Here is a 14,677-nt window from a genome sequence, read left to right as displayed (position 1 = left end):
AGAGGAGGAGTTAGTAAAAACACCATAAAGTTATTTATTTTTATTTTTTGCGGATGCGTACTACAAAAAAGAATAAATTATTAAAAAAACAGTAAACATTATAATTTGCTACAACTAAATTCTTGTCACAGTGTTAACATTGGATGGGAAAAAATTATTTTGTTAAAAAATGATTGGCCGTTTCATAAGTCAAAGTTTGGGAATCCCTGGACCAGTGCATTGAGTCTCAAAAAATAATTAAAAGTAAGATTATTTTATTATTGCTGTTAGTCCACTTTGAGAGATTTCTTTTTCGTGGCAATCGATACCAGAATATGTTTATTAATTTGTTTTTAAATGGTTGCTCGAGTTGGATAAGAACGCCAATAAATAAACATTTAACTATCCGTTTATTATATTAATTACAGGTAGGATTCGTATAATATAATGAAACATCGTTTGAGACCGTGTAATTGCCCTACTGATATATTTAATCTGGGCAGTGTGCAGTATATTTACAAATAAACGAGGTGTTTTAGAAATTATTCGTGTTTGGGAAACTTAAGCACTAATCTGTATCCAAAATAATATTAAAAACTCACGATTGCCTACTACTCCCTAAATGCATAATATTATAAAATCTTGAGAAGACCTTCCGTTGAATAAATCAGAAGATATATATTTTTTTAAATCTATCAGATGGTCTAAAGGGAACCCTTTATGAAAGGAACGAGTGGTCCTTGGTTTTGAAGTGATCAATAACTTTGTAGAATGGAAATACGCAAGTCGGCAAGATGAGATTGACATCATGATAACGGTACCTACTCCACGTTGCGCAAAGTTGTAAGTTAACGAACTGAACAGATTTATCCATATAATGACCCCCAACATTAACATTTATTGATAACTGGAATAATTATAATAAAAACACAATGGCCAGCTTTCCTGGAAAGCATTCCTTCGTTTATTGTATTATAATTTGACAGTAATATTCAACGGTTGTATTTATCAAGTATTAGAGCTGTGTGTTAAGTGCCACTTTACAAGTTTGTTAAACTTGAATATGATGTGTTGAATAGCTTTTGAACGTACTGTCTCGGAATACATTATAATAATAATTTCATCGCCTTATTTTTTTCCATAATAGGCGAGTTAAATATAACCCCACACATCGGAAGGGATTTACAGAAATCGAAGGTTTTATTAAGAAGCAGGTGTTCTACCGTTACTTTTGTAGAGTTTGCAAAACAAAGATGCTTCACTCATTATGTAGTTGACGCATGATCTGGCATTTATACTTGACGCGTTTTCATGTCTTGTATGTGCGTGAGGAATGCCTAATACAGTGATCGTGATCACCTTTAGATAAACTGACTGCGGAGTTGCGGGTACCTATGTGGAGAAGGCAGCCGTGTTGGTCCCCAAGCAGCACGTCGCAAATGTCAAACTACAGTTGTTGTTGATGTCACAATAAGTCTATTTGGATGCGTAAAACTATTTAGAAACGTAGACGCAGACAGATTACTCACTTCTGATAATTAAAATTAAATGATCCCAGTAAATGATCAAGTGACGGGATAGCCAATAGCATTATAAGTATTCCAACGACTTCAAATTGTCCAAATAAGTTTGCACATTCTCTCTGTCGCACAGTGGGCTGAAAATCGCCTTTCATAGACATAGAGACTTGAATTTTCAAGGGTGTTTTTTTTGCTAGAAATGGATTCTGGTGATCATTACTATGCTATAAAATTTCGTACGAAACAATTGGGGTACAAATGAAGGATTTATAATTTTTTTAAGAAAAAAATTGTATGGCACTGACATTAAAAATGAGGCTATCTCTGGAATCATAAGGTTGGCCATTCTATCCTTACACACAGATATACTACTATTTATTTGTATTTTTTTGACATACTTCGTATTGTGGCGCAACTTGCGATTTTTTTTTTAAATCCTCAAGTTGAAAATATGTTGTCGCTAGTCTCCGATGACGTCAGAACCCATCCAAAGAATTGAGGTATTTTGGTTATTAAATCATTTTTAATAACTATTTATTGATTTTGCACAGTATAAATAATACATTTAATTAAACTGAAACTCCTTATTGCTCTCTACAACATTGGAGTCCATTAAAAAAACACTTTATAATTGGTATTAATAAATTTCCAGAAAATCATTGAATTAGAGGTTAATGGATAATAATAACATCTCAAGAAGATAACTGTAAAAGGAAAATAGAGACGACTCAAATGGAATGTCTTTAAATCACGCCAAAAATAGGAAGTTTTCAATTATTTGAACATTATTTAAGAAAGGCAAACATTCCCGGGTTACGAATAACTTGATAATATTTGAAAATCTCCTGGTACCATCACAGTAAGTGAAAAATGTAGCTTGCGTTTTCATAAAAGACTTGCCAGCAGAGAAATTTAACTCACGACGCGATGCCAATTCACCGGTCGTATAAGAACAATACATTTGCATTTTACTGACAAAAATCGAGTTTTGAATGTTTTTTGTCCCGTTTACGATCATTAGTGATCCTTTTCATTTTGGAAATGGTTGGATAAACATCGTTAACAACACACCGTGGCTGATTTAGTAATGAGAAGGCATGAAAAAAAACTGCGTGTACTACCGCACACAGCTCCTGGCGTGAGGCCAGCGGGCGGGCCGATGTTAACCCAGCGGAATTGCAATGAGTTTGGACAGGTAAGTGGTGAGGAACGCCGAAAACCGAAAGCAGGTGATGTAGTGTGTGCTGGCGTAAACTACAGATAATAGAAACAGGGGAGATGAGCTATAAACTATTATTAGTATATACAGGGTTTTCCAATAAGAGGTGTTATTTTGATATTCAATCGTAAAAGATCAATGGTTTCGTTGCTTATGTGGCACGTAACGCCGTCTTGTTGAAAGTAAACATTGTCCAGATCAATACCATCCAATTCTGGCCATAAAAATCATTAATCATCTCTCTTTAGCGCAATTCATTCACCGTAACTGTTGCTCCAGCCTCATTTTCTAAAAAGTAAGGTCCAATGACTCCGCCGGACCATGAACCACACCAAACAATCACACGTTGAAGATAGAGAGGCTTTTCAACAATAACTATTGGGTTTTCCGAGCCCCAGATGCAACAATTTTGCTTGTTGACGAAGCCACCGAGGTGGAAATGGGCCTCATCACTCAAGATGATTCTCATTTGATTCACTCAAGTGAATTTTAATAATTTCAATGTTTTGTTGAAGCGTGTGTTGTTCCATTTTTATTAATGGAGTAGTTTCTAATTGTCAAATGTCTAAAAATGACGGCTCAAAAGTAACATCTACCAAAATAGCGGGCTATTCAAAATAACACCTCTTATTGGAAAACCCTGTATATATCTTTTGAAACACCTTTCATAAAAATACCGGAAGAACAGAGTAATACAGGGGAAGCACCCGCATTTCACGTACTTGCATAAATTCAGTGGATTATTCAGGTATCCAGTGGCAATAGACCAGAAGTGGCTCTCAAACTCGACACCGGAATGAAATTGCCATTTCTTTAGTTATAAGTTATTGTAGTGTGTCTGATGGGCGCCTTGCAGTTCATGCGAAGCACCTACAGCTAAAATACCAGTATAACAGGCAGAGCATTGAGATATGGAAATCTACCAAACGTTGAATAAGAGGAAGCATTGCAGGAGGAGTATGCAATCCTCCGCGGGGAAGGTCGGTTGGTGGAAGCCACTCCGGCTCCATGTGGCGCTTTGCCCAGCCCAGCTGCTGCCCCCTCCCCCCAAACCTCCTCCTCTCACTCGTGCATATCTTCACTCTCACCGATCACGTGATGGCTCAAGGTCACGTGCACCGCGTCCCGGCGGCGACTCGCGAAGAGAGATTTTGAATATATTTTCTTATTTTCACCTCGTGTTACGTCACCGCCTCGAGTAGCACAATAACTTTATAAGCGGAATACATTTCCCCGTTCGCAGAGAAAGTGATCGGTGAAAAACTGCATATACACACAATTGATTTAAATACCAATTATTCGCGTGTTTTTTTCTCTATTGTCAAACATCATTATAAATTGCAACGATAATCAAACATTGGTCAAGGTTTCACAGCACTAATTCTACACACCAACATATTACACTTAAGCGAGCTCCAAACACATTTTAGAGAAAGCGATTGATCTAATCTACACCTATTTCTCGGCAGAGCACTGAGAAGTTTTGTTTTAATTCGACCGCTTTGCAATTCATCTGTCTTTAAATTTGTTTGTGTGTTCCATATCCGGTCAATCCTGTTAATATGGTGGCCATGTTGGATAGTACCTTTTAATTGCGCTAGAGTTTGTATTTGATATACTTCATATAAGAGGCAAACTTAACAATTGTTTTTTCCACTTATTTCGCTTATTTTTCTGTAGTGATATAATCATTAAAATCTCGCTTAAACTGCATATTTTCATTTTTCAACATCTCTAAATAGGATGAAACAAAGTTGCTATCCACGTCTGTCTGTTTGTGCGCTTAGTTCTTCTTAACTACGCAACGGATTTTGATAAGATTTTCACAATCATTTAGACAATTTCTTCTTAATCTATTAATATATAAAAATTCATCCCGCATAAGCGGGATTTGAGCTCGCAAAACTAGAAAAATAGTAGTCCTAAATCTCTGAAAATTTCAAAAATTGTTCTTATTAATGTCAGGAGTGTTTAGAAAATGGTTTGAATGGTATAAGAAAGCGGGGACGCCCGAGGAATACTTAACGCAATATATCTGCACCGGAATGAGATTCGGAGTCGAAATAAAGTTGATTTAATGTGGTATTTTTACAGTAACACTGTGGTATACAGTAGTGAATGGTGGAAGAAGTCACAGACGCCCGAGAAATACATTAGCCATAGCGAAGTGTTGCGGGGTCCCACTAGTATATCTGGTGACATCAAACAGAGAATTAAAAAATTCCATCGCATTTACCTTTACTGTTAAAATTTGGAGAATTTACCGTTAAAAAAACACTAGTTCTAGTGGTCCCGAATTATTATGTCCTGAGGTCGCCATACCAAATAAGAAACCTAAGCTTTATAATTTTTACATTTAAGGAAATATTTTTCTAGACATTTCAATAGCAAAGACAGCAAAATGTGAGTATTACGTAAATATCCAGTCGTACGTAAAAATAGCCGTTGTCCTTGGCCGGGGATTTATAAATTAAAATAAAACCCACGAAAGTTTGTAAGATCAGTGGGTGACATCCAATAATTATTATCACGAGAAATGTTTTGAGTTCCTAAACAATTAATAAATTTATTCAGCACAAGTTTTTACAGTTAGACGACTTCATAATATCGAACGCGAGTTATAATATTGTGAAGGTTCCGTTGGTGAATTCCGTGAAGTTTTTGTAATAAAAATCGAAAGGCTGTTTATTCATACTAATGGAATATTTCTCAAGGTTACTCAGTTAGATGGAAATAAGCCACTATTTCACTTGCTCGGAATTTCTCAGATTTTACGAAAATACAAAATATTATTTTATCTTATTCTACTCTCGTCTCACCTATGAGACAAATTATAGTTGGCTCAAATAACACACATTAAAGATTGTGTATCGGTGCACACTTTTGACAGAGATTCAATTGCGGCGAAACTTCACTGATTCCTTTGCCGTGCTTACGACTTAATTCTACTAAATTTTTCAACTAATTTATTTTATTGATAATATATTACAAAATAATAACAATTATATTTATAATACATTATTCCCAGTGAGTTAAATAAAACTCATTTCTGTAAAGAAAACATATTTACTAAAATAAATTACTTTTATAAAAGAATGCGAATTTAAAAGGGAGTTCAATAATGAGTTAATAGAAACATAGTTATTTCAAAAATACACAAAGAAAGACATAGAAGTTAGAGAGTTTCAAAGAATGATTATGTAACTTGTTAATAAAGCTGCTGAAGAAATATCTTTTCAGAGCATAGTTTTTTACCGAAAAAGGGACAAGAATTGTATAAAATGTTCGTATTTTAATATTCTAAAAGTGTTTATTATTTGTAATTTTTAAGTATTTTTATTGAATCGGTATTTAAATGATTTTTTTTATTGCATTGCCATTTTATATTCCGAAGTTGATTAAAATTTTTGAAACATACAGTACGCAAGCAATGCATCTGTGTGAGCATCGTGTCCGTGTGAACCCTGGCTGCGATGTCTATTGTACCGGTAATTAAGCTCGAACAGTGAAACTACAAATAAAAAATTGATTAAATTGGGTACATTTTTCATACCTTCCGCAAATTGAGAGACAACCTTCTACAACATTTTGTTGTGCGTAAAAATGCACCGCTCAACCTTGATCTGGTTATGGCCTACACGTGATATTTAAGCCAGATATTTGATATGTTCTGTACGTACTTCTGTACTTGACTACGAGCCGATTCACTTGAAAACTTATAGCGTTACTTGAATCCTTTGTCCTTCAATCCTTAAGAAAAAATATTACAATGCCCACGAATTGCATAACTACATAATGCTTCGGGTAAACCCAAAAAATGAAGGTAAAAAACGTATGGCGTAGTAGAAAAGGAGTATTTCGATGTTTAAAGCACACTTATTCACTTATTATATGTTCAGAATATTAAGTTTTGAGAAAACCTCAACTCAATGTTGTGTGTGTCTGGAATATTAAGCTTCAGTATTAAACTTGCAATAAGTATGAATATATGAGTGTACACAAAGATTAATATTTTAATTGTCTAAAAGTGGACATCCAATAGCTTTAAACCATCAATTTATTAATTCATAATGGCATGTAAGTTGGCGTTAATGAATCTATGAAGAAAATCTCTGTACAGCGAAATGTTATCACACTATTGTGTCTGTTACCCACGTACACTACTATACTGTGATCAAATCGCTCTTCCTCAATCCTTCATTATTTTTGCTCTTAAAATAGTCCAAATTCTAAACTCCCGTAAATCCTGAATTATCCGGTCCATAATGATGAGAAAATGCAATCTCCCATCAAAAAGAATTGCTCTTTGGTATTTATTTTCCAATAAAACACAGTACAATTGCACAAATGCTCAAGGTTTGTAATATAATATGTCTATCGATCAGATATTGTGTACGTATATAAATAAAATTATCTATCATCGAATTGCGGTTTACCTTGCCCTTAATTTTTAATAAATACTAAGTTTGTAGGAACCGACATTTCGCAAGAGGTGAATCAGTGAAGTTTGATATTAGTTGCAGTTTAAAGAGGTGGGTGCACGAGATATTCAGCCTTCTTGATAGCTAAACGGTACGAGCGGCGATCACAGTATTCCGAGACAGGCCTGTTGTGGGAATGTAACATTTCCATTCGTGATAATATGAAACAAGGATATAAAGCGAGGGTCTCTTTCTCTCTTGTGCAATTACTTCGTCTGCCACGTTAACCTTTTATCTCTTACACTTCCCGTCCAAATATGCAAATATTGAAATAAAACGGTGTTATTTCAAAAGGCGGAATTATGAAATAAGTATTACAAGTGCTGGCCGATTACAAAAATCTGGCGATAAAATAAACATTTAAAAAATCATTGTTGAGCCAAAAAAACTATGCAGCAAGTTCAAATATTTATTAATTTTTGTAAGGACAACTTTAATGAATACATAATATTTTATAGTTTTACATAATATCCGTGTCATGAGGTTGGCATCTAAATGCAAGATATTGTGTCTCCATGACAACCAGTGCGAGGAAATTTAGAATAAATTGATAGGCAATTCCATTATATTATAATTTCAATAGTGAAAACAATAAACGCGTATAAATTCCATGGATTTTCGTTTCCCTGATTATTTATCTCATCGTTTGGCATTCTTTTACAAATTGTGCGATAATCGTTTTTTGGCAATGCTTATTATTTTTAAATATTTACAAACAAGTTTTTTAAAATTTTGCTTCATGCCATTATGAGTTAAATAATGACTGTCCTTGGAAGTGTTTGGAATATGCCCAAATCCAAAATAACCAAATGCCAAGTTTATTGCTTGCAAAGGTTATCCAGCACGCATATCACTCTAGGAATCAATAAATAATAACGGAATTTGTAAAGAATTATGCCGGCAATCGTGAAATGAAATAGAAAGTCCACCGTTACGTACGCAAAGCGGAATTTTCTAATAAACTGCTGTAAATAAATAATCGGATAGCCTATTGCCCTAGTTGTTGATAGACCCAGCTATTTTCGCGGTTTACAAAGTTACATAATACCATATTTATTGCAGAATGGATGAATGAAGCCATTAGATAATGAACAACATAAGTGCTAAACACCAATAATTCGTTTCAACCGAGGCCTACTTATCTCTGGTTACTTATTTGCATATCACAAATTGAACACAATCTAATTTTAAACTTTTTTGTTAGAGTCAGACCATCAAGATGGTTCATATTAAATCATTAACCGTTATTTTTTAATACTTCGTCGAAATAATAGCCTTCAAACGCTTAACATACATGATACACAAATTATCCAGTTATTACCTAATTACTATTGATTGCGTAATACTTTTAATTGCTGTTTGTGTAATAATTTGTATTAATGATGTACATACTACAGACCAAATAAAGTTGCGGGTAGAAAAGTTGTAATTCTTTTTTAAAGGAAAAAGTTAATATTTAATTTTTAGTTAATATTTAATTTTTAATATTTTCCTAAAAAGTATTATTCCAAGTACTTACAAATAACGATGCTTGAGAAGTTAAGTAAAATTTTATTTTCAATCACGACATGTCGTTTATGTTTTCGAAAGAGTACTTTCCGAAAATATTTTAGTTTTGTCTAATCGAGGAAACAGCAGTAATGTGGCGGCACACCCTGCAGGAGAGGGATATACTGTTTCCCAATACAAAATAATGGTACAAGTGAATGATGCACAATGACCGGTTATAAAGGTCAACGCGTACCAACACGGCACGAAACGTCAATTAATGACTGAATATACGAATGAAATTTTTACCTTGGCTCCAAAAATTACTAAAATTTGACATTTGAGGTATGACGAAAAATGTTCGTACAATCACGTAATTTATAATATGCACGATAAACAATATCAGACTGCTTTTCTAGATACACAAATAATGAGGTGTTTGAGGAGATCAAGTGTAAGGTCACTTCGACAGAACACGAAAAAATAATTTTTAATTGTTCTGTCGAAGTGAAGAATTCATTTATTTACAATTGGCCGAAACCTAACAGGTTTAGAAACGAGTGCTTCAAATCATTTTCCTTTTCAAAGGTGCATGCTCATTAAATGTTGTTGGTGGAAGTAGGCATAAAAGACCCCTTTTCCTTTTTACAACTTTTTGTGTGGGAAAACTGATGTTATATGAAAATGCGAACTTCTTTAGAGATTTTATTTATTGCATTACCGTGCTGACGAATACATAGTTTACCTCGGCTAGGAAAAGCTCCCGAGAAAAAGGAAGTGAATTGAAAAGATGTCATGTCAAAACTAGGAACCTTTCAACATAACAACGAGGTACGTTTTTTGGAATGGAAGTGTTGGAAACCCAATAAAATGATTTATTTTATGATAGTTTTGGTGTTTTTCAATTCAACAATTGTGAGTCTCGCAGTAAATGAAATGAGAATGCTGTTTAACGATGCGCTAGAAGTAGACTCACATAGCACTAGCCGCAAGTCGCACTGTGTGCCATGGGAATTATAATCCGCGACGGCGAAAGAGAGTGACAAAGTGCCACTATACGCGGCTTATTATTTAAAACGAAGTGACAACTTTTATAAACCCGCTGATTTATTCAATGATTATTAAAAGCTGGCGTTAGAGCGGGTAATAAAATGTATAATAAAGAAATATTTGATGGAATTAGAACGTTAAAATGTAAAAATATGGCAATAGACATACCGTCGTATCCAATTATATTAAACACTCATAAACGGCGATTATAACAGAAAGAATGCAAAAAATTAGCTTTCTGCGGCAGGATTATAGAAATTGCATTTTTATATCATCATTCTAACAGAAAACATATGTACCGGTTCTAATTTTTTAACTGCTTAATTACTCGAATTTTATTTTTTTTATAGTTGATTTTTGACAATTTTAATATCCCGATTCAGTGATGCCATAGTTCCAGTATGACAGTCTCAAGCTGTACTAAAACCTCCTAGATCACAAGGCCGGGACAGTGAATCAAATCAGCCTCTTAACTTGTATAGGCCCCATTTTTTTTATTTAACGAAAAAATTGAAGAAAAAATTAAAACGAAATTTTTCGCAAAATCTCATACAAGTTAGGAGGCTGTTTTGAATGAGTGTCCCGGCCTTGTGATGTAGGAGGTATTGGCTGTAGTCGTGGGTTTCATTTTCTCAGTGGCTCATGGCAGATATCGTATTTCGCTCAGAGAACCAGTCCACGCCTATCTACTATCGAATTTACAATATGTACACAAGTCTATCAATGTCAGTGGGGGATTTAAGACACGGAAAGTAATAATACGTGAACACACAGAGGCCGGGCAGCATTTGCATTGCAGTCGGTGGCCCTAGGGCGGGGTAGGTACAGTCTACAGTCTACCGTGGCGAGGTCTCTGTGAGACCTGCTCTGCGCGACTTACGTGGTCAGCGCCAGCGCTATTTTCCACATTAACACTTGCGGAGATGCATATATGTGAAAGAAGTGAAGGTCGTTATTTGTTAAAGCCTGTCGCACGGGACCATCCGTAGTACAATAATGTTTTTACAATACACATATTACTGTGTCTTTCTATATATACAGTATGTAACTAGTATATGTGACACATTATGTAACGTATGTAGATATCTTGATGAAGATGACACTTTTAAAAGTTAATTAACTTTTAAATCCAAGATATCATATGAAAGTATCGAACGAACGACTCCGACGAACGAATGATGAAGAAACAAAATGTGTATTGCAGCTCTTTTCTAAACTGATAAATTTACGACACTCCGTAAATATTGTTAGATAAAATACCAGTGTTTATTTACCACAATATACATTAAAAATACCTTCTACCTACTTACCTCAAATGAAACCAAAAAACTTTTCCCTAAAAAACTTTCTTCACCGAAAGTACCGTGATTTCGAACCAAATATTATTTTTTTGAAATCCGCTCCTGATATTGCTTGATAATGAACAAACAAATTCATAGGCTGGAATTTAAATGTCACTGTACTGTATTAAAATGATTTCAATATTATTAAAATACCAACTTGCTTTCCTTTACTATTGTGGTTTGCAAAGCCTTAATTTGTATTTCATTGAAATAATTTAATGAAAGCAAAAAGTAAAAAAGGTGACGTTTAACATTTAGTTGAAGTTGATAATTGTTGAGATCGAATCGAATAAATGTTGTATGTTGAGAATCGTTGTAGTTTCAAATGAAGTTTTAATTGGAAATACGGTTGACAGAAACTTTGTTGAAGTTAGAAATTGCAGCCGAAGTTGGTTTGTTTTATTCATGTTAGATTACAGTGCATCCCAATGGCATAAGTTAAAAGTTGCTTACAAAAATGCTTATCACCAACTATTTCGCTTACCGAAATAGTACAGCGTTACGGAAACGTTCCTGGAGGGACGGGTGAAGTCTTTCAGAGCATTTCTCCGTCACCACATGGGAAGCTTATGGCGCAGACTACGCTAATCAAATAATACAATCATCACTGCCATGGTTGTCTGAATGAAGTTCCTCCTGATGGCTCTCTGGAGACGAGAGATAAATGGTAAAATATCCTCCATAAACGGCTGCTTGCATACATTTTTCACTTCTTCAGTTTTTATTTTATGTGCCTAACTGTGTATTGTTATTTTGTCTAATTTATTTTTATTATTATTTGTCTGATTTCTTTTTTTATTATATCAAAATATGAAATGTATTGCATTGCATTACACCTGCATACATTTTGGAATAAACTATTATTATTATTCTCGTTTTCTGTGTACAACGCATAACGTGAAGCCTTTAAAAAAGTTAAATATTTTAATGAACATGCAAGACAAGGCATTATTCTTGACTAAATAACACATAACTATTAAAAACCATGATATGTATTATAATATAACCAAATGTATGTGTACCTTTGAAATCACAAATGGTCAATTTTGATTACATAGGAAGGTGTGTTACCAAGGGCATGCCGTCGCCATTACATGGTTGATAGAAACATTGATTTACAGCAGTTTTATGACGATAACGCTAATATGACGATTTTCACATAATCTGTACTATTTTTTTCCAATAGAAAATAAATCTTATCTGTTTTAGTTAAGTTACTCGTAACTTGACCACGGTTAAATGACCTTGATACGATATCAGTTTCAAAAAATTATTAAAGGTACTGGAAATAAACTTTAAACAGTGTTCGCGATATTATATATAACTATATTTAATTATTTCTACATTCTCGAAGAGAGATTTTTTATTACTGTGTGATATCACACTTCTTTTCATATCGGCAAACACTTTAGTCTTAGAGACAACAACGCGCGGACAAGGTAAAAAACTTTTTCTTCGTAATAATAAATTTAACACAACAGATAATAAATTAATGATTTTGTTAACAAAGGTGCACCAAATAAGAAATAAAATATTTTTTATCTCAAAAAATCATGGACTTACACTTCAATGGAGTAATTATTTAATGTAATACCCGACAAATATTATTTGAAATGATTAATATCATGTAAAAGAGACATGCTGCTAATGTCGTAGAGCAGGTTTATGTGTGTCTGGTAGCTTTTGCTGCAGTCGGTTCAAAGGTGAAAAAATTTCGCAATGCATTTTGGCTCAAAACGGCAATTAAGTACATACGTAGTCTAATCACGTCGAGAGTTTATCATTGTGCTTATTTGTAAATTTGCGCAAGTTGTACAAAGGGCAATCATGATTTGACAAAGATGAAGTCATCAATGAATGAACAGGAATTAAATTCCTTTCTGTACCAAGTTGGGAAGGAAAAGTTCCCAAGTGCAGGCGGGTTATCATTTTAGGCACGCTTCAGTATACCAGGAGTTTTTGTAAGTCGCTTGTTCTAAGAAAATGAGAAAGATAAATCAAGGTGGTGACGTGCATTACAAGAAGTACCGAAACGAGTTGGTCGCTTTTTAAATTCATCTAAATGATTTACGATTACAAGTTATGTTGTTTCTTTTCAGGAAGTTTGTCGTTGAGAAGGACAATTGATTGAGGTCATAAATAATATCTGGATAACTAATGCAAACGGAGTTGAACTCCGTCATTAGAGATTAGAGCGCAGCAAGGTGCTGCACTACCGCGGCACGGCCATGGAGCTATGGGGACTATTTAAAAAAGCGAAAGTTATTTCGCTACTGACCTTTAACATTACTCTCGTTTGATATTGAGGAATAGCTTATAACACATCTTTAGAGCCGTGGCTGACTGAAAGGTAAACCGGCTTCGTGTCGTATTATGGACTCGCAAAGTGATTTTACTATATGCATAAAATTGAACAACCTACGCAAGTTAAAAAAATAGAGTTAGCAGCAAAATGTTTTGTTAGTAATTAAATATGAATATGTAACTTACAGCACTATCCTGAGAAGCATGATGTCCGCAGAGTCCTTGATCTTTTACTTTTAAAAATCACCAATATGTTAATAGTCAATTGACGTGTATTTTTGTTTTGATGTCCTTCACTGGCTCACATAAATTAAAGTAAGTAGTACTTGTGCACATATAATGTAGATAGTAAGACCGCGGTGTGTTGAAACTGCAAGAGAGAGAACCATGCGGGGTTAGCCGGCCAGTGAATTGCGCGAGTTACACTAGAGTCCCAGCAAAGCAACTGTAGCTCGGCGGCCACTCTCCGCCACACTTTATATAGCGCCGGCCCCTTCCAGCGCGCGAGCCTCGGCCTGCCAGCCCCCAGCGGGCGCGGTGGTTCGCCCGGCCCGGCCCGGCCCGGCCCGGCCAGCTCCCCGCTGCCCGGGCGCGAGCATCGGTCCCCTGCTCACTTCTACTTGGCTCCACTTCTAATCTGTTTCATCCACACACATCATCTAATTACCAACAATTATTTCAAAATATATTATTATTATTACCTTTATTGCGTCGTGTTTTGTGGATCCCCAATCTCCCCGACTATATACAATACAAATTTACTAACCATTTTCCAACTGTTCATTGTTTTCGACATTTGAAACAAAGTGGCGGCTGCTTGCCAAATGTCCGTCGCTGGGTAAGTCGGATAAATTAGACATCGCGAATGTTTCTCTTGTATCGGTAATGTGCAGGCTCGTCATTCAGATTTCATTAATAATAAATGTGTGTTTAAAATTGAATCACCTGTAATGTACATAAAATTGTATGAGCGAATGTTTTTTTCATAAATTCCTATGTGGATATTATAAAATTGGTAGCTCGTCGAGATAAATATGGTGATTTCTTCAATAGCAGAAAGTTGTCCCAATAAAAAAATCAATTTCGTTGGTACTCTTGAATGATTCTAGCGTTGAGACTTCACTGAAGGAATTTTCTTATAATTGTTTTAAGGAAAATCAATTTAATAATCTTATTGAGGTTTTGTGTTACCAATGTTATTGGAACTGTTAGAATATTTATTAGGTTGGTAAAAGGCTTTCGGCTTATTTTATTAACATCTTACAATAATTAATTCATCCTAAGCTATTTGGA

General features: G+C 34.7%; 1 protein-coding gene across 3 annotated transcripts in view; it reads right to left on the bottom strand.

Annotated features, from left to right (window-relative positions):
• Positions 1-13,825, bottom strand: part of LOC149412316 (uncharacterized) — a 45,667-nt gene extending 31,842 nt beyond the window's left edge. For all 3 annotated transcript variants that reach the window (XM_089646050.1, XM_089646048.1, XM_089646049.1), the window contains exon 1: positions 13,571-13,825. In XM_089646050.1, the coding sequence (XP_089502176.1) occupies positions 13,571-13,590 (20 nt within the window). In that variant the 5' untranslated portion in view covers positions 13,591-13,825. The remainder of the gene's footprint in view (positions 1-13,570) is intronic.
• Between the last annotated feature and the right edge of the window lie 852 nt (positions 13,826-14,677).

The sequence above is a fragment of the Hesperophylax consimilis genome, chromosome 23 (genome assembly GCF_061612785.1).
Source record: "Hesperophylax consimilis isolate HC1 chromosome 23, BYU_Hcon_1.0, whole genome shotgun sequence".
NCBI lineage: Eukaryota > Metazoa > Arthropoda > Insecta > Trichoptera > Limnephilidae > Hesperophylax > Hesperophylax consimilis.
Note: the sequence above shows the minus strand (reverse complement) of the source record. Positions and strands in the feature narration are given on the sequence as shown.